The 21,764-nt window shown below is 37.2% G+C and overlaps 2 protein-coding genes across 3 annotated transcripts in view; one reads left to right on the forward strand and one right to left on the reverse strand.

The window, feature by feature from the left end:
• Nucleotides 1-21,764, forward strand: part of LOC111509659 (F-box only protein 25) — a 57,191-nt gene that overhangs the window by 26,855 nt on the left and 8,572 nt on the right. For both annotated transcript variants that reach the window (XM_074179030.1, XM_074179031.1), the window contains exon 2: nucleotides 1,420-1,510. In XM_074179030.1, coding sequence (XP_074035131.1) covers nucleotides 1,420-1,510 — 91 coding nt within the window. The remainder of the gene's footprint in view (nucleotides 1-1,419; nucleotides 1,511-21,764) is intronic.
• On the reverse strand, nucleotides 17,584-19,603 carry LOC141483936 (uncharacterized). Its single transcript, XM_074179029.1, has 2 exons — nucleotides 19,349-19,603; nucleotides 17,584-19,285 (listed from the first exon to the last, which is right to left on the reverse strand). Exons 1-2 carry the CDS (start codon nucleotides 19,501-19,503, stop codon nucleotides 18,580-18,582), a joined length of 861 nt encoding a protein of 286 aa, XP_074035130.1. The 5' UTR covers nucleotides 19,504-19,603; the 3' UTR covers nucleotides 17,584-18,579.

The following is a 21,764-nucleotide window of genomic DNA, read 5'->3' on the forward strand; positions in this document are numbered from 1 at the left end:
CATGCATTTCGAACACGTCGGTTTTTCATTTCCATCCAAAGTGTCTTCCCTTGTAAACGAATCCAAGCATTGCCACAAACTCAACCGGTCGGTTCTTTGTGGTATGGAGAGAGACAAATCCCAGAAAGGTGTGCATTTCATCGTGGATTTCAATTGACCAACGAAATCATCTAAAATCTTAGAGTTATGCATCTTCAAATATATGAGCCATGACTCTTATGCTTATCTCCAGTCGCTCAATTTTTCGTCAATCTTCGTTAAGATTGCAGCTTTTTTTTTATGTATTAGTTAGATTTGGTGCCTATATCACTTGCAAAGATTATGAAAAGCAGCTTTTGCACGACGCGTCGACGACGAGTACAACTTCACGTGCATTTCTCAATATACAGGGTGGGGCACCGAAAACGAAACGGATCGAATATCTTCAAAACACATGTTTTCTGAAAAAAATGTAAAAACATGTCGATTTGTAATCCAAGGGGAACATCTTTCTATCATAACCTCAACTGTCATACCTCTCCCCCCACCCCTCCATCACTATCACCCAAACAATTTGAATAGGGAAAGTAGTAAGTGTGACAAATCATCAAAAAGATAATTTCATAAGGAATTCGGCCATGTCAATTTTCGCTACCTTACTTTCTATTTTGGCGCCCTTTCGTGGGGATAAGAACTGTTGCGTATTCCAAATTATGATACTTCATTCGCAAGCTAATTTGACATAAATTCGGTGACAATGCACTATAAAATTTTTCTAAGGGAAAAAACAATATGGCGGTTCCACAATGGCGGACAAGATTTGCAATTAAGGTCCGATTTGATTCAAAATTGATAAGTGGTACTTTTCATGGTCGAAAATTATGATTTGTTCGTCAATGCAAATAAACAATATGGTGGCTTCAAGATGGCGGACGAGATTTGTAATTATGATTCCATTCGAGTCAAAATTAGTGTGAGGCTAGGAAATTATGATTGTTTTGTCCTTGTAAAAAACGAGATGGCGGACGATATTTGTCATTGTGGTTCGATTCGATTCAAAATTGGCATATGGTTCATGCAATGTTAATTTTTTCAATTCTTGTTTTTTTCTCGTGAATTGTTCTCATTACCTATTACCTTTCAAATACAATATCATAAGTTGGAATACGAAACAGTTGTTTTTCATGCAATAAGGCGCCAAAATGAAAAATTAGGTAGCGAACACTGACATGTCTGTATTCCTTATGGAATTATCTTTTCAATGATTAGATCCCGCCGCCCATGCCATACAAAGAAACTGCTGACGTTCGGTAACTTTTTAGTTTTTATGCCATTCGTATTGACTTATATACTATATAAAATTTTGTGATTGCCTAATTATATTGGTGTGTTTTAAAGCTTGCACCTTATTGATAACAGTCATATATTCTTTGATTTCAGTGTTTCCAGAAGCGATAGCTGCGAGCAAGAAGGTAATCCGGAGACTACGATTCAGCCTCACTGTCATATAACAATGAAATGTACGAAAGAGGTGAGTCACAGATAAAATCAAGTGATCTGTTATTCCGTATTTGCTAGTTCATTCTTGACATTCAGTGGTATTTTCATTGATTATTTGGTAGTTTATTGGTCAATGGTACGCTCAGTTAAACTTAACTTCATTTGTATTTCACTAGTTCGGACTTCCATTGTCTATTATATAAAATGATTTGAAATCCCTGAAACAAGTAAAAAAGAATAATTAAAAAAAGAATAGTTGAAAATAACAATTATATTAAGCAACAATAAACCTGAAATGAAATGATAGTAAAATAACCTACAAGTAAAAATATAATAATTGAATAAATAAAAATTGAAGGAATGCAAAAAGAAAATAATAAAAATAAAAAAGTGTAGAGATTCCAAGTCACGTTAGTTCACGACGTTTCGATTGTTGGTATCTACAATCGTCTTCGGGTGATGACTGGACTGATTCCTCCGAGAGATGACTATTTTATAGGTCGTTGAAATACTTTCACTTTCTCTACTTTCCATTTTCCGCTTCACTGATTCCGTGAGAGATGACCGATTTGGCGGGAGTTGGTCATTTCTCGTTTGATGATGGGTTTCCATATGTTTCGTATATCTAAGACAAATATTCTGCAGTCCTAGTGATTCGAGATTATATTTGCGACTGAATGACCTATTATACCTTAACTTTCTAGTTCTTGAAGGGATATTTGATACGATTTCTGTGCATTTTATGAACATATTGGTGTGAACTGTTGACTTCATTGATATCAACTGTTGAAAATGACGTTGAAATTATTTTCAGGACAATTTTACGAGCATCAATTTTCAAGATGCGAGCGCAATTGCTTCCGTAAAAATGTCTTTGAAAGTTTCGCTATTAGACTGAAGTAATTGTTCATGAATGCTATCATCGTATAATCCACGAATGAATTGAGCTGTCAGGAAGATTTCTGCAACTTATTTCTTGTACTCGCATATGAATTCACAATCACTTATAATACTCTTAAGCGTACTGACAAATTCTGGAATTGATTGTTGTCCATTTTGATCGATTGACAAAAAGTGATGTGCAACTAAAACGTTGTTCTTTGGTGCAAGATGTTCTTCTAATAACTTTTTCAAATAATCATATGTAAACCATCTATGATTTTGAAAAAAAAATTGGTTTAAGTTAATTCTCAAAGTGATACTCGGTTACTTCACGACGTTTCGGTTGTTGGTATCCACAATCGCCGTAGGGAGATGACTGGACTATTTCTCCGAGAGATGACTATTTTAAGGTTGTTCGAGAGCTTTCTGGGCTATTTCTCCGAGAGATGACTATTTATAGGTCGTTCGAGCGCTTTCTCCTATCCCCTCTTCCCTCTCTCCGCTTCACCGGTTTAGCGGGACTTGTGATGCAGTGTTTGGAACCTTTGGTGTAGTATTGAATTTTACTGGAGAGGAAAATCAAAACTGAGTTTTGATCATCCTCTTCAAGATGATCACTTGGTGATCGGAACACGTGTCGAGGTGATCAAATAACGGTTTGGTGTTGGGAAAACATTCCTGTTATATGGTTTAGCGGGAGTTGACCGTTTTCCGCTTGATTACAGGTTTCCATATGTTGCGCATCTTTACACTAGCTTGGCCGAATGAATTATTGGTCAACATATATGCAGCTTCTTTGAACTTCCTCTCTAACCAGTGTTATGTTGATGAGTCCAAGCATGCTCCGCTATTCCCGATTTGCTGGTTTCTCCCCGCTGTGTCTCTGGTGTTTGGCAATGCGGAGTTTCAATTGCCTTTTAGTTTCGCCGATATAGGATTTCCACACACAGGGAATCGCAGTCCGCGTTTGGTGGCCTAATTTTCGTGAGCTTGCTACGGATGGTGTTACTGCTGGCTGGAGACATGTGCGTACCTGAGAGGGCTGAAATCATCCTGGAGGCTCGCTTGGACGGAAGTGCGAGCAGCGGAAAGGTGGTAATGTTCGAGCTCAAGATACACGATGCGAAAATTGGACGAGGAATCGCACTGGGGAAGACCCTGTTGCGTATTGATAAAGTTGTGCCGGTCAGGGTCATGAATGTCAACAACTTTCCCTTGACCTTGAAGAAAGGAACAATGCTGGGGCACTGTTCGTCCATTTTCTCTGTGATACGGAGTGTACGCGGTTCGGTTAGCTAAGCCAACAACTTGCCTAAAGAGTTCCCTCCAAGAACATACCACCAACTCACCGATCAAAATTGAGAGAGTTAGTCAAGAAGTACCAGGAAATCTTCGATATTGGAGAAGGAAAAGGCGGCAGAACGAATGTGGTTCAGCATGGAATCGACACTGGGAATACCCGACCAATCCGGCAATCAGTTAGAAGACTCCCTCTTGCCAAGAAAGAAGAGGCAGATAAAATAGTCAGCGATATGGAAAAAGAAGGAGTCATCGAACCTTCCGACAGCCCCTGGTCTTCCCCAGTCGTATTGGTGAAGAAGAAGGACGGCTCGACAAGGTTCTGCGTGGACTATCGCCAACTAAATAACGTGACGAAGAAAGGCAGCTACCCCCTTCCAATAATCGACGACACCCTAGACACGCTAGCCGGCTCCACGATTTTCTCGACTTTGAATTTGAAGAGTGGATATTGGCAAGTTGAATTGGCCCCAGAAGATCGAGAAAATACAGCTTTCACCATGGGCTCAGGATTGTAGCAGTTCATGGTTATGCCATTCGGGCTTTGTAATGATCCAGCGACCTTCAAGAGATTGATGGAGACGGTTCTCAAGGGGCTCTCATGGAAGACGTGTCTAGTGTATCTCGGCGACGCCGTGGTTCATCACCGAAATTGCGGAACTCATGGAAAGGTCCGTACAAAATCATGAAGAAGATAAATGACCTCGTCTACCGAATCCATAAGACACCTCGAGGAAAGCCTAAGGTCGTCCATTTCAATAGATTGGCTCCTTATGCTGGAAATCACGACCAAATTCGCGCCCTCAGACCACCAGAGGATGAAATGACGTTCCAGAAGTTCATGTCTTTATACTCTAACGGACATAAGGTCGTACATGGGGTAACTCAAAAAAGAGCCATGAGACCTTTTCAAGGTTCCAGTTGATTACGCACTAGCTCACTGCGTGGCAGAGGATCTCCAAATGTCCAAAGTAGGAGATTTGAGCCGGTTCTAAGCCTCCCCCCACCACTATGACGTATTAATTGCTTTTTTATTGGTTGTTGTTTGGTGAAGTCACTGTGATGTGACCTTGAAGGGTGTGGTGTATGGATTGTTCAGAAATTTTTTCCCGGTTCTAATCCTCCCCCCACCAATATGACGTGTTATTTGCTTTTTTTTGTTGTGCAGTGAAGTCAAGGCGTTGTGACCTTGAAGTGTCTGGTGCATGGATCGTTCAGATTTTTTTTTCATATGAGATTTTGTGTGTGTATGTGTGTGTGTGTGTGTGTGTAAGAGAATGCACGGTACAGGGTTTCATCATGTGCTTGTTTGTCTATGTACAAACATACGTCTGCATACTTCGAAGATCCTCCAAGTAATGAATGCTCCATCGGTGTGAGGGCACCAAGTTAGTAGTGGAGTGACGTCACAGCAATAACCGTTCAACGGCTAGAGAGCGACATGTTCACTCCACGACGTGTGGCAGAGTAATGCGTATTCATCGGTCTGCTCTCACCTCCCTCGATGTAGTGAAGGATGTGACGTAACGCCCCAGACTCGCCATCAATGGTGACACGCAGGCGGGCGAGGACTGTGCTAACGTCTGTCCTCTCCGAGAGCGCAACGACAATTGCTTGTTCGACTATCGCTCTCGAAGCAGTGAATGATGTGACGTAACGCATCACCCTACCCTCGCTATTGATGGTGACACGCAGGCGGGCGAGGACTGTGCAAACGTCTGCCCTCTCCGAGAGCGCAACGATCACTGCTTGCTCGTGCCGGCAACTCGCATCAAATTGGGAGATGGGCTTGGCTGTGACGTCAGGCATCTCTAGTGGATAGCAACTAGCAATGTGAACCTTTCACGGTTTCATGGTGGGGGTGACTCGCACTGTTTAATATAAAAGAAATGCTTGGCACACTATGAAATCAGTAGACGAATATATCTGCAGCAGTTAGCAATTGGTAGAGTGTTATTCAGTTCGTAATAGAAGGAAGACGGTGAGTGTATTTGTCTGTTGGAAATTGTTTATATTTTCATATATATTATCATCATGTCCGTTTCAAAAGTAGACTTGAATAAAATTAATAATTTGATTGTACAGGAGGTTGAAATACTAGAGCAAAAGGCCTTATCATCATTGCCAATTGATGAAGTGTACATAATTAAAAATATGTCAACTTATTCTACACGATTTGGTAAATCAATTTTATTAACTTTGCAAGATGTGAGCAATGATAAATTATTTAAAACATGGCTACCAAAACGTATTTCGTTGCAATTCAGTGATGACGATATATCTTGTATCAACTCATCAGGTGGTAAATATACGATGGTGTATTTAGGACAGAGCCAACAAAGTTTTGCTGGCATGAAAACGCGATCTCTAGTTAAATTCAATATGATTGAATAATAATTGTAATAATTTATAGCGAATTTCTTTAGGTCATAGCTTACAAAGTTTTTTGGTGTGAAAACGCTAACTCTAGTCAAATTCAATATGATTGAATAATAATAGTAATTATAATGAATTTCTTATTGCTTCATTAATATTCATATATTAGATGATAATTATATGGAAATATAAACATTACTAACTTAGTTGAATACACCCACTTTGTAACTACAAGTAAAATGGGAATGTGAGTATTATATCACTGAAAAATTGGAGGTTGCTTATTGTTTTTTTTTATTCGATTTCAGTTCCACCATTTAAAGATGTGGATGCAGTACGCAAGTCAAGATTGGGTCGATGTTGTAGATCTCAAATCATCGGTTCAACATTTGTCGTCTAAATTGAAGGTGTTAGGTGATGGAGCCGAACATGCAAGCAATTATGATATGAGTGTATGCTATGATGAAAAACAAATCGAATTATGCCTTCGTGATGCTGAGAACTATTGGAGTGGTGCAGAAGTTTGTAACAAATTTTTGGATAATGAATTGGAATTGTGGCAACTTTGTGAGGTTATGATTGAACTGAACCTAAGAAGATTCCTGTATAGCCTCCAACCATACTTGCCAGAATGGATTATTCATCACTTTGAATTGAATGATGAAAATCGAGAGGAAATTGAAGATGGTCGCGAAAATGATGATTATGAGGAAGAAGTTATTTTAGATAGTCTGTATGTTCCTGTAAATCATAAATGATGTCAAATAAAAACTTTGTATTATTTTCATGTTTTATTTATTTAAATCTCATGAAATACAATAGAAAATGATTACAAAACAATAAATATGATATAAAATACTATACGTGATATAAGTCAGTTACAAATAAAAAAAAGATCATAAAACAGTATATGATAGAGTGAAAAAAAGTGTCAATATCTGCTATGAACTGAACCATCCAATGCATTGTATGTTAAAACTGTATCATGCAAAATTAATGCATATACTTTAGTGTTGTCTGGAAACTTGGTCTTCCTCGTCTCAAACTCAATCTTTATATCAATAGTTGATGATTTTGTTGCATTCGGTTGATGGGAACAATCGATGACGAATAGTGGATTCTCTCTAAATTGCCCAATGTCCATCAGAGGTTCACTCATATCTTTATCATAATAACTTCGCTGGAAACTCTCAAAAGCATAATAAGCAGGAGCATCAAGTTTTTTATCGAAATTCAAATTCCAACGCTCATATGGATAAACTTCAGAATTCAAGTATACTCGAATACTATTGATATCAGCAGTTGTGAATTTTGTAATATCCTGTGTTCTATCTTCAGATGTGGTAGTACTTTGGAATGCGATGAAGACAAAACGAGGAGTTTCCAATGCATTAGTTGTTTTGATGGCCCATATGTCTGAAGAAGTCCCACGTAATGATGGTAGTTCATAGAGGTCCCACATACGATATGCCAATTTGATTTTGGCATTCAGACCGCTTTTGTTTATTCTACTCAAAAGTTTGAGCTTGTGTTTATCATCTGGTACAATATGTCTTATTTTCCATTCGATTTTATTTATTTCCAAATCAGCATCAACCTCACCTATATACGAGTTTTTGAATGATCGAGCGATAATCAAAATCAATTCCTGTTTGGCATTCAAGATACTTTTGTTGTAATCTTCAGCAAAACCCATCAAATATTTCAGTGGTAGTTTTCCACTAAAAACATGACTGCTTGTATCCAAGATATCTTGCTTCAATTGTGAAAGTCCCCAACCAGATGTCAATAATGTGTTAGCATGAGATTGTCCAAATGATATCATGGTTTTCATTGTAGATGTTATCCCAGGTTTTCTAACAACAGCCACTTGTTCACCACCCATTTCATAACGAATTTCGTCAAAGAGAAATGCAATTGCATTATTCGAGAGATAGCATGTTTTCGCTACATCTTTGGGGGTGAATTTACCTTCTATGTAAATGAAGCTGTCGGCAATATCTAGTATAACATCTTGATTATTGATTGCAATTCTGATTTCATCCGAATTCCTGAATAGCGGTGATCCATAGGGCTTATATGTGTGCTCATGTAAACTTATGAGAGAATGATCGAGCACTGGTTCATTGAATATATTCAACTTTTCACTGTTTGTTTCGAGCACCATTGTTATTTTCTCACTTTCAATCCAATCGATTTCAAAAATTTAAGATCACTCACAGACAGAGCGTTATGTGCTAACTGTTTAGCATACACTTGTGGAATGAGCTTCTTTTTATGCACACTTTTCTTTTTATGCACACCTTTCTTTTTAATAGTACAACTCGTTTGGGATTGTTCAATGCGATTTTGTCTATTGTAAATGAAACCCATAACAACAGTTATTCGATTTTCTTCAATTCCAAAATAATGAAAATCTCTTCTTCACTTCCAAAATCGATAAGGTTATTTTTTTCATCCAAAATACGCACTGTAATGTTGTGAATCAATTGACGACCTTCTGGACTGACAGGCATATATATAATACTGTGTGGTTCTTTAGTAAGATTGTAGCCAGGTTCAACATCAATATCGAATGAGAAAAGAATGTGAGATTCTTCACCATTTATATATGAACCAGATATTATATTGCAATCTAAGCGGATAAGTCTCACAGTTGTAATGTTTATTGGTAATGATGATTCATGTATCTGATTTGGTGGAAATATTCCATGAGCGAACCCCATCATTTCTGCTATAGAATTTGGATGTGTCAGATCAATTTCATATTTGGATCGCATTTCACATTTGAATGTATTATTATTGGCGTGTAGATAGAAAATATCATCTGCAACGACATCATTTGGTTTTTTATCATGAAACAATCTGAACATGATATGTTTCTGTATGACGGCATTGATCTCTTCTATTTCGTAAGCACCACATGGAATTTCAATTGTCAACTTTTGGGATATCGATGAGTTGTCATTACTGATTCTAAAACTAACTAAGTTATTAGCTTCAGTTATATTATTGATTGTATTGCATCCATAGAATCCCAAAAGTCCTAATCCATAACGACTGTTCCTATCCAATTCAATTGGTGGAAAAAAATCCGCACTCAAGACACTTGTCCCGACAGCTTGTAGCTCGAACTTTCGTGACATGACTGATGAATATTTTGAAACACATTTCAATTTATTATTGTACACAGCAACAGCACATTTGAGACAATTTACACTTTTTGGAAGGTGTTGTATTGTAATAAGTATCATTTTTATTGATACCAATATTCACATCCTCTATATTACAAATACAACACATTGATTTTCGAGGTATAGGACCATCATTAACATCCGAATCTGAATTTTGATCGTGGTGGTGCTCATAACAATATCTATGTTTCATTATATCGATGTCATCTTGCAGATGCTTAGGCAACTTTTCCCAAACATATGCAATCTCATGTGCAACACATGCAAGTATCACTTCCTTAGGCATATTTGCAAGCATCACTTTATCCATTTTTTTCAAGGTACCATATTTTGAAAACATTCTAAGTGAAAACCCCATTCCCTTGATAGCCTCCCGATCCAGTTTTGGTGTTGAATCCATTTTTATTTGGAAAATTATTTAGAGAGAAACTGCAAGCACAAGTGACCACAGAGAACTGTATTAAATTTCTGTTGTCGATCATAGTTATATTTGATTTTTACATTCGAACATTTTCGAAAGAATCGAGTCAATTCCAATGGTGGGGTAGATCTCCAAAACTATCGAAATATGTGACTTCTTTCCCACATTTTTTATATGCCACCCAATGTGTTCCTGGTCCACTTATTCCATCTAAATTAACAATAGCTGTCTCGTTTTGTTTTGGACCTGAAGATGGTAATCTATCACGCATAAAAACACCACGAAAATGTGGAATTTTCATTTTTTGTGCATAATAACTGAGATCGAGATCAGTAAGAGGCCTCTGAGGTAGGGGTTCAATCAGTTTTTTGTTTTGTTTGTGGCTTTGTATGGTTTTAAATATAGTCCTAAACCTTTACGGTATGGTTTGAGATATATTCCACTTCCGTGTTTGCCTAATGCTACAGCCTCCATGGTTTTATTGTGACGATTGGCTTCCATTAAAGCCGCTCTGCTGGCTTTTGCCGAATTCACGGCCTTGGTAATACCAGCAGCGGCTCCCGCCAAACTTCCTAGTGCGGATAGTCCAGCAAAAATTGGTATCAATGGTAAAAGTCCACCGATCTTGGGAACAGGAATTATGCGTGGTGTGCGGATTTTCTTCTTTCCACCGGCAGCTTTAAGGTATTTACGTGCCGTCTGCAATGCCACAGTGATAGCTTTTTTGCTATTATTCGTCACAAATTGATTCCCACCAGCTTTCTTCAATACATTTCGCACTTTATGGACTATCCCAGCACCAAATGCAACTTTTTTAATATTATTTTTCTTCGATTGTTTCCTCTTACATTTTTTCTTATTGGTACTACAACCCATGCCCATATGTCTTTTCGCTTTCATAATGTTGGTGACAAGTAATGCAGCTGCTCTTTCCCCAATACTCGCGTCCTTTGATTTAACCCTATCCCAAGCGCTGTATTCAAGTTCTTTGTCGGCTAAATGTCTTGCTGCAAGATCAGATGGATGCTTAGAATATTGAATATCGTGTTTTTTGCATTCAATATCTAATTTATTGATTCCAGGATCGTTACGAGCTAAACGTTGTTTCAATTTTGTACCCGGTCCACAGTATTGATATCCTCCAGGTAGATGTAATTCGAAAGGAAGTTTGTTTATTAAATCATTAACAAAACCACAACCTCTTTTAATTTTACGATCACTTTCAATACGTCCGTATCGTTTGATGGTACACATTGAAATGAATAAGCTAATAACATTTATATAGTCTCCAACCACGGCACGATGCGCATTGTAAAACAGAAAGAAAAGTTTGCTGTAGATAATCTAGATGAGAAATTTGGGTGTGGATTGAATGGACAAAGAGTATTCAGACATGGTCCACTACTTCCATCATCAGTTCGAGGACTCATTATAGGACCTTCAAATTGTGGAAAGACGAATGCAATGATATCACTATTAACACATCCACAAGGATTGAGATTTAGAAATGTGTATCTCTATTCGAAGTCACTCAATCAACCTAAATATCAGTACTTGCGAAGTGTTTTGGAACCTATAAAAGGATTAGGTTTTTATACATTCAGCAATAATGCAGAAATAGTGGAACCCTCCGACGCTAAGCCTAATTCTGTTTTCATTTTCGATGATGTGATATGTGAAAAGCAAGATATTATTAGATCATATTTCTGTATGGGACGTCATAAGGATGTTGATTGTTTTTATCTAGCACAGACATATTCACGGGTACCCAAACAGTTAGTGCGTGACAATACCAATTTCATTATAATGTTCAAACAAGATGAGACGAATTTACATCACATTTATTCAGATCATGTTTCACCCGATGTAACATTCAAACAATTCCAATTGATGTGTGTTAAATGCTGGGAGGATCAATATGGATTTCTAGTAATTGATAAGGATAGAAAAATAGATGAAGGTAGATATCGCAAAGGATTCGATAGTTTTATATACCCATGATCTTGTTTTTGAAACTTATTCGATCACTGAATATTGTAGAGGTCACTTCATCAACGAATTGAGCTATAATTTAAAAAGGGCATTATGAATACAAAAAACGATTCTGAACATAAAAACAATGAAATGAATTTGAAACGTCAACTAGTAGAGACAACAGAAGCTGTCAGACAGAAATTCAACTCTATCAAGAATGATAATATTGAAAATCGTTCGACACTTGAAAGATTGTATGAGCCCATAATGAAACCATTGAATGTTTTATCATCAAACGCTACTTCTAAATCAGCAGTGTTATCACCAAATCGTGGATCTGTTCAATCTACTTTAAATTATCCCATGAGTACTCCAATAAGAAGAAAACAATCTTTTGATGGTGTATCATCTGTGAATAGTGACACGAGCACACTTCAAGACGATATGAGAACAACTCTATTCGAAACACCATCATCGTCCCACATCGATTCCTCGGATCCTGACATCTCACCTGTTATGAATGAAAGTGGTGAAGATGTTTTGATGAAACATTTGAATAATGTAAAATCTAGAAATCCAGCATATGATGGAACATTTGGCGTACGTATGGATCCAATTACACAAAAGCTGAAAATGGGAAGTCTAGTGGTACATTTCAAAGATGGAAACATTTCATTTTGGGATGCTAATAAAGTGAAAAAATATGAATGCGCAGGTAGTCCAGAATTATATGATATGATCTTTTTGAAGAATCCACAAGATGTTGATAATGAAGAAACTCGTCAAGTATATTCCAAAATATTGAAAATAACGAATGCTCCATATAAACAATATCATCTGAAGAATGGTTTTAAAAATACAAATTCTAAAAAATTTCGTGAAGTCATCAAACCACTATTAGACTCACGACAATATCCAATTAGGAGTAGAAGTAAAATTGGTGGAGCACTCAAACGAGTGAAAATGGAGAAAACATATAATTCTAAACCTGCGAATTATGTGTACTGGAATTCACCGAAAGAGTTAGTTGCTCGCCTACGACTATTGGTAGCATCAAAGTCAGCTGGACATACCGGACATGATAATGAAATAATTTCAATAATTGAAGAATTACGTGAAGAAGGTATAATATATTAATATATATCCACAAGTAATGATCACTGTCACATCATCATTCAATGCAGTAACATTATCACTTTTTTTCTCTTTAATCATATTGAAATAGAATGACTAATGAAGTAAGTGATATCAAACGACAAGTTGTTAATGAATTACACAGACCTGCAAGACGTAATTTTCGTAGAAGAATAACTACCATCAAAGGTTTTGCAGATCTATGGCAAATAGATCTAGCTGAACTACAACCTTATGCAAAAAGTAATGAAGGATACCGATATATACTTATAGTAATTGATTGTTACTCAAAATATCTATGGACTGTGCCAGTTAAAGATAAAACAGGTAGTACAATAACTAATGCAATGAAATATGTACTGAAGAAAGCCAAATTTTCCCCTAAACATATACAAAGCGATCAAGGGAAAGAATTTTTTAATAGAAGCTTCTCATCTCTCATGCGAGAATATAATATCAATCATTATTCAACATTCAGCACAAAGAAGGCAGCTATAGCAGAAAGAGTGATTCGTACAATAAAGGCATGGCTCTACAAGGAATTTTCGATGAGAGGTCACCACAAATGGCTTGATATTCTTCCAATTATAACTAGTAGATATAATAATAAAGTTCATCGTACAATAGGTATGGCACCCATCAATGTTGATTCAACAACAAAATTGAAATTCAAGGGTATCAATGGAATTGGAGGAAGACAAAGTAAACCCAAATTCCAATTGAATGATATTGTACGTATAAGTAAATACAAAAATATTTTTGAAAAGTCTTACACTGCGAATTTTACCACGGAGCTATTCAAGATTGTTAAAATTAATAAAACCATCCCAACGACTTATAATCTTGAAGATATGAATGAACAGCCGATTAGAGGATGTTTTTACGAAGAAGAGTTATTACGAACCGAGAATCCTGACGTATATCTGATTGAGAAGGTGTTGAAGAGAAGAAAAAATAAAGTATATGTAAAGTGGTTAGGTCTTCCTAGCGAACAAAATTCTTGGATTGATGAATCAAATATGGTTTAAATGTATCTAATAGTGACTTTTATGAATAAAGTAATATTAAAGTTCATTATTGTTTTCATTTCAATTATAAGTATGTGAATTGAAAAATATTGCAGCGGTAAACATTGCCCCAGCCATTCGCAATGTTCTGTGTATACCAAACCAAATTAATTGTATACTCCATTCCCGCTTATATTTTTCAACTCACGATATTGAAAACACATTATCATTCCCAAAACTAATCGCCGTCACTTTGAAATGCAGTATCCAACTCTTTTTGCCAATTATCTCTCACTGATAATGCCGTCTCATAAAGCTTAGTCGACTCCTCAAGCTCAGCCTGAGCTTGCATTCTCGAACGTTGATGGAATTGCTTATCTTTACCTATTTTTGAACGGAGTTCATCAGCATCTTTAGACATTCTAGCCAATTCAACCTTCGCTAATGCAATCTTGGCATCTAATGCTTCAAGAGTTTCATTATTAGCATTAATAGCTCGCTCACTCTTTTCAAGTTCAGCAATAGTCATCTGTGCCTTTACAAGACGGTATTTTGCTTTCCTTTTCATTTCCCCAAACCGATGGAGGGGACTGAAAGAAGATAGCGGTTCAGCTTTCAAATCACTCTTCATTTCTTTAGGAGTACCTTTTGGCTTCCTCTTCAATCTGTCACTTTTCGTTGCGGGTTTTTTCTGTCGCACAACACTTTTGGATTCTTTCTTTTCTTTAAAGTCAGTGACAATCGATGAAGATGCCTTAGTAACCTTCCTCTTGATTGTTCTAGATTTCTTATCAACACCAAGAGGAAGGGTAGATGAAGAGTGTTTGAGTGATGATAATTGCGAAACGATCGGATTTTCAATAATAATTTGCTCATTTGGTTCTGGCACATCTGCAAAGTTAACGAAGTCGTTAATATCAAAATCATTTATCGAATCTTGACTCGATAAATGTAATACTGGAATATTTTCAAAATCAGTCTGATCGATATCAACAAGTGGTGAACCATCTTCAGCAATCAATAGCGGCATAGAGCTCATGATTATTAAGGTCTGAGGAATGATATGTGATAGCAATAGAATGTGGATAGGAAAGGTGATGATGTTACTGAGACCTCACCATTTATAGAAGAAAATAAACTAGCGCATGCGCTCTTTCATCAACTGGCACATGCGCTCTCTCACTGAACTATTCACGCATGTAACAATCTTTGTCATTTAAGAGGAAAACTTTGTGTTGCATGCATGTATTTTTAAATGTTAGAAAATAATACAAATAAATTCAATATATATATATATATATATATATATATATATATATATATATATATATATATATATATATATATTTATTAATAATAGAGGACAATAACGATAATAAAAAATATAAAATGAAAAATGTTAATATGTCTCTGTGGATGTGGAACGTTCTTTGACTCTATTCCTCAATAGTTGTTGCTCGTGCGTCAAACACCAACATTGAAAAAAATGGATTCTCCTATTGGGGTAGAGTTGACCAACCTTCTCACACAGATCCCAAGTACTTCTACATGCATTGCATACATGATTCCAACAATTCATGGAATATGTATCACAACGCAAACAACGTTGCAGTGGAGTTGGAACGGCAGCACAGGTACCGCAAATATTTCTACAGATACCTATATTGTTAAATATTATAGGTTCGGAACACTTCAGACACTGTAACTGTTGTTGATGATAATCCGATTTTGTTCGCTTCGGTGGATGAGAAGGAGGCGATAGTTGAATCCGCAACACGCAATCACTACACATACCAGTACATGGATTGATTGAATCCTTAGGTCTACTTATTTGACAAAAGTAGCACACAATAGCCCCTGCAATCATCATTGGGTAGACACACACTTTTGGTTTTTCATTCCACTCTTTTGGAAACGGCATTTTACTAATTCGATTAGAAATATTAAGAGATGACTTACAGAAACTCTGAATGCTCTCTCCTACACCTACGATCTCTATTTATACAAATCAACATCATGTGAAAGTATAGTGGGATAACTTCTCCTACTATTCCACTCTAAACGAGTCAAGTGGGAGTCGCATCACCTCCTATATAAGTCGACTTGCAAACCTAGAGTTCATTCATTCACTCTCTACAACTGTGAGCAAACAACAACAAGATGAATTCTGCAAAAATAAATGCTGCATTAAATAGAATATCTGCTGTTGATGAAAACAATTGGATAGACGAATCAGATGATGAGGATGTCAATGTTCCGCTAGAGGAAGTGATAGTTGAAGCAGAAGATGTTGGAGTCGATGAAGATGAGATAGACGAAGTTGAAAACGAGGCCAACCAAAGCGACGAAGATGATGACGTGATGGAGTTTGAGAGGGTCATGGATGAAGAAGGAGATGATGAAGGGATAGAAGCTGACACAACTGAAGGCGATGGTGCTTTGAGGATCGGTATGCGAACGCTCAATGTCAGTGAGACACTGGAAGATCCCTTGGATTTGTATTGTGCAATGGATGCATACGTATTGATCAGCACAATAGATGGAGAGAACAAAAAACTATGTTGGTGCTGCTTTCGGTTTTATTCGCATAGAAACAATAATGGAGGGTGGTATGCCCATGTCAACACCCACAACACTGTCTCAATTATGGAAATGGGACAGAATTGGTGTGAAGCTTGCGAGAGGCCACTAACAAACTTCACCCGAGTATCTACATGTATTATATGTAATAATGTCCAACCTGTGGCACAATAACCGTGGACCTACTGGTCAAAAAAACAACAGCCCTTTTCAGGGCTACATTATTCACACAAACAGTAGTTAGTTGTATTAGTATTCATAGATTATATGACAAATGAATACTTTGACTAATAAAAGTCTAAGTAATTTGTTAGTCTTTGAATATCTATACATTATATGACAAATAAATTACTACTTTGACTGAAAAGTCGATATTTGGAATTTGATAGTCATTGAATATCTATGCATATGATGAGTACTACTTTAAATGAAAGTTGAAGTTGGCATTTTGTCAATCATTGTATGCATATAATGATGAATACTTTTACATACATACATTTTGTTTGAGACTATAATGTTAACAATGGTATGAACCTGTTTCTGTTTGAAAGTATAATGATAGCTCTGAAAAGAGCTATTTTTTTATTGTTTCAGTCTTCAATTGTAGCCCTGAAAAGGGCTGTTTTTTTTATTAATCCATGCAATGGTATGGACTAACGCTCCTCATCATCATCAGAAACAATGATGATTGTATCATCATCTGTATCTGATGATATACTGATGATGTCATCCTCATAATCATCTGAATCAGACGATATACTAATGGCATCATCATTAGCATAATTATCTAGCTCGTTATCCTCTAGATCGTCTAACTCATTGACATCCATCTCTAACTCTGCCTCTACTTCCTCTTGCATACCTTCTTCCATACGTGCCGGGAAATCATCAGGTAGATCATAGATACGTTGCAGCATTTGTGCAAAATTTGTACTGAAATGATCGAACGTTGAATCTATTCTATGTACCTGGATGGGGCCTGTACTCGTCATAGAACACTCTGGTACACTCATCGGTTCGGTGGTGGAATCAGCACTCGACATTGTGGAAGAATGATATAGAACTGGGATTGATGCTTTATTTATATTGGAAAAAAAAGGAGGGGGTGAAGTGTAAATGTAGAACAATTCAGTGTTTGAAATTCGAAAGCAATAAGAATGACAATTTTCTTGAAATTCTAAGTGATTATTATTATTAGAAACTCTGAGTGATTATTATAAAAAAAAACTAATAAGGGAGAGGGAAAAAGACACTGCCCCAACCTCGCAGTGCCTCGTGTACACCAACCAAAAAGTGTGTACTCCGTGGAAGGAAAGGAAAGGAATAGAAAGGATGGGAGAAATGAGGAAACGATTACATATCATCGTCTGAATTCAGGACTTCATCAATCAGGATAGGGGATGGTGGAGGACTATCATCGGACTCATTGTCAGCGTCACCGTCATCATCGTCATCGCTGTCGTCGTCGTCTGTGTTTCCGGACTGTGTATCCCATTCGTAATCATTCCGCCAATCATAGGGATCTGGATAATCCACATCAGACAGGTCCGCTTGATCGGTTCCAGTAACGTGAAGCACTTGTATCCGATCATCATAAATTATGTCATCATAATTCATCGAGTGAGGTGCAGTCGTGGAGGTAACGAAACCTTCATGGATAGAAGCCCAGTAAGGATGTTGATGCGCTGGGTCACTGTACGGCTCAGTAGTTGAATCAGGTTCCATGTTGAAGGTGGCTGATCAACTGAATATTCCAACAGATAATTCCTACTTTTATACTTTTGAAAGGGAGTGGGGGAGGAGTGGGGAGGAGAGGGGATTAAGTGGGAATGAATTTCAAAAATGACATGAGCTATATTCCATGAAAGAGAAAATTGAAAATACTATATGAATTATATGAAATATACTTATTGATTTCATTATGAAACATATTTTCTTCCCAAGAGATTATTTACAATAGATTAGAGAACACAAAAATTGATGTGAGGTATTTGCATAGAAGAACTTGTAATTGAAATAAAAAAAGGAAATAATAATGAGACGAAGTGAAGAAAAATGCTCCAACCATCGCATTGTTCAATGTGTACCAAACCAAAACAATGTACACCCTTAATTTCACTTCTTTTTTTTTATTTTATTTTTATTTCCTAAAATTACAAACATAAACTTAAAACTATCTTAATTAAATATTCCTAACTAACCTAAAACTAATCTTACTACACTTACACTTAATCTATGGGAAAGTTTTTATAAAAGTCACTAACTTTTTATAAGTCTCTATCGAAGAGGTATCTGCTTCACACTTTTTCTCCAGAGATGCATACTTCCGATCTAGTTCGGCTATTACTTTTTCTGCTTCCCTCCGTCGGTTAACAATTTCAGCCATTTCGCGCTTCCTTTTAACCAACGCGGCCTCACTAGCTCGAGAAGCATGTTCTGCTTCCTTACATCTCTGTAGAAAACTGTCCAACATTTCACTAACCTCTCCGATAGGCTGTCGCACTTGTGGCACTAACACTTCAGGATTCGTCACCGGTGTTGCCAGCATCGGCGAAAGCGGCACCACCGACGGAGTGAATACGATGGGAGCCTCCTCCGATGGGGACAATACAACTGGTGGCTCCTCCGGAGAAGGCGCCCTAGGTTGTTCCACTACTGCTGCGGGTGGTGTGGAGGGCATTAAGCTGTTTGGAGCGGTCGACCAACTACCTGCATAAGGATTAGTCCTATTGCAAGTAGCTCGGTACTTAGAAATAGGACCAACCTTCGCTGCAGGTCGTTGGCAAACCTTCTTTACAGGCCTGACTTCCTCCTCCTCCTCGAATAAGTCAGGGCTGGTGGATCTGCACCTAACTCGTGAAGTGGATGCCTTCTCCTGCTCTGTCATAGGCATGATGGATGCCACAGCGTTATTTAATTCCTGAGTGTTGGATGCCATTCTGAAAATGTAAAATAATACAAAGTTAGTAGATGTAAAAAATTAAAGTACATTGTTAACTTACTCAAACTTAGCTCCTCGTCGTATAGTACACTGCTTCTGGTTGAGTATGGCTGGACTGCTCTGGATGACTGGAGTTGTCGTACTGAATGTAGAAGAACGTGCTCCTCGGGGTATCAACATCATTGGGAGTGGAGGGAATGAGGTGGGGGCGTGCATGCGCAATGGTTGGAATATGGTGGGGCGAGAAATGGTAGGAAGTGGGCGGGGTGAGCAATGGTGGGAAGAAAGCGGGCCGCGCTCCGCGCGGCTTACGCCCCAATTCGCTACGCGTAATGGGGCCACCGAGCGTAATGGGGCCACCGAGCGTAATGGGGCCACCGAGCGTAATGGGGCCACCGCGCCGGCGCGCTTCGCGCGCCGGCGCGGTGGCCCCCCACCCCCACCCGCGCGCTTCGCGCGCCGTGAAACCTAACCTAACCTAACACCTATGACCCTAACCTACAGTATGTATTAATCTAATCTAACCTAACGCGGGAGTAAATTCACCATGTTGGTTCAATTAATACGTCATCTGTTGGTTTTGGTTTTGGTTCTATTATTCTAACATTTGGATCAATGTCCAGTCCTGGATATCCCAGTCCACCTGATGGCCTGACTTTATGGCTTTTCTCCAAAACTTCAACTCTCTCTTCTAGTACATCATACTTTTTCATTGTAGTCCCTGTTATGTTTGACATAGCATCAAATTTTTTATTTGTAGACGCTGTTATGTCAGACATTTTTATGTCCACATCATTTGTAAGTTTGTCAAATTTACGAGTGAAAGTTATCCGAGCCTCTGCAATTTTATCGTCAAATGCTTGACGGGCATCGCGAGCAATATTACCTATTGTGGATTGTATTGCAGCTTGTAGGGCTAGAAGTATAACCTCCTTTGTTCCGTTAATTTCCCCCTCAAGATATGATACAGTTACACAATCACTCTTGTCAATTGGTTCGCTTATATTTTTCAATATTTTTCTTTGCATGTCATAATGACCATCTTTTGTTAATTTAAAACCAATCCCGGGAGGACCTCGAATGACATTACCACCCAATTTTCTTTTTCTACCAAACTTATCGATTGTTTTAGACATTGTGCACTCTACGATGATTCTTTTCAAACTGATATTTCTTTCATTTACATTATGTTATATACTTTACAGTAATTGGTTAGGAAAATAGAAATGAAACAAATAATATTTTTATCATTTTTTATTCATCTAAGTAACTTGGTAAAAGTGATACATATACAATACATAATACAATAATCACAAATAATCACAAATAAGAATGTTCCGGTTTGAAGGAATAAGCAATAATACTTCGAATTATAATTCAATTATTCATCTCTACAGTCAACAAATTGATTAGTTGGTCTAAGGCGCTCTCTTGAGAAAAAGAATGAACGATTTCAGACACCCAACGAATGTTATCATTAGGATCATTTCGATAAAATTCTATATCGCTATGACCCCATGGAAGAGTTCGAGTGGTATTCGGAATGATGAATCTCTTGTCGTCATGATACGATAAAGCGACTTTATTTTTCAATTCAGTGTAAATATCATGCAATACGCTTCTGAACGAGTTCATCTTCCTGAATATCATACCTCCCTCTTCAATGATTTTTTCATAGTCTTCACATGTCAATTCATTCTTTATAACAGATCGTTTCACACCTTTGGCCTTCTTCAGTTCACCATCAACAGATTTCACGTAATACGCTTTAGCACCTGTACCGTAAAAGCTGATTATTGGATCATTTGGGAATTCATCTTTGAAATTACCCAGAACTGACTTTGTCACTGGAATATTGAATTGGTTTCCTATTTTATAATTAGATGTATCGAACTTATTTATATTATTTTTGATAAATTCATAGAAATTGTCTGTATTTACTTTGAGAATAAGGGAGTCGGTATCAGTGTAGAGTAAGGACGCATCTTCTCCAAACTCTTGTTTGATACATCCATAGAAAAAATCATACATAACTGTTTTAGATAATTCTAGAATGGAAAATCCTAAATATAGTGGTTTATCATAATGAACTTTTACTCTAGCCAATTGAATGGCAACAAAATTTTCTGTAAAAATAGAGCATTTTTTAAAATTTGGTCGAGATATGAGACAACTAGCACCTATAGTTCTTTTTATATTTTCCCAATGTGTAATGAGTCTAACATCAATTCTATTGTCTACGTTTTCCATTGTTTTTCCATAGACTGCATTATTCATTAGTTTGTAGAAATCTTTTTCAGATTTGTTATTAGACCTATTACGCATTTCAGTATTCAAATCTATATAAGGCTTCATCCAACATGATTGCTTAAACCTCAATACTCTATGTGTGTTCATCACTATCAAACCATGATTGACAGCTTGCTGTAAGTTTCTATAGTGAACAATATATTTTCTTTTGTCGTTTAAATTTGGAA

The sequence above is a fragment of the Leptinotarsa decemlineata genome, unplaced genomic scaffold, assembly GCF_025532065.1.
Source record: "Leptinotarsa decemlineata unplaced genomic scaffold, Ldec_3_MD MMD2_tig00004307_RagTag_RagTag, whole genome shotgun sequence".
Classification (NCBI taxonomy): Eukaryota; Metazoa; Arthropoda; class Insecta; order Coleoptera; family Chrysomelidae; genus Leptinotarsa; species Leptinotarsa decemlineata.

Excerpts from the sequence above, each read along its gene's own strand:
- LOC141483936 (XM_074179029.1), bottom strand. The coding sequence starts at position 19,503 with ATGCACGCCCCCACCTCATTCCCTCCACTCCCAATGATGTTGATACCC. Across the intron at positions 19,286-19,348 it reads CGACGAGGAGCTAAGTTTGA|AATGGCATCCAACACTCAGG; the intron begins GTAAGTTAACAA and ends TTACATTTTCAG.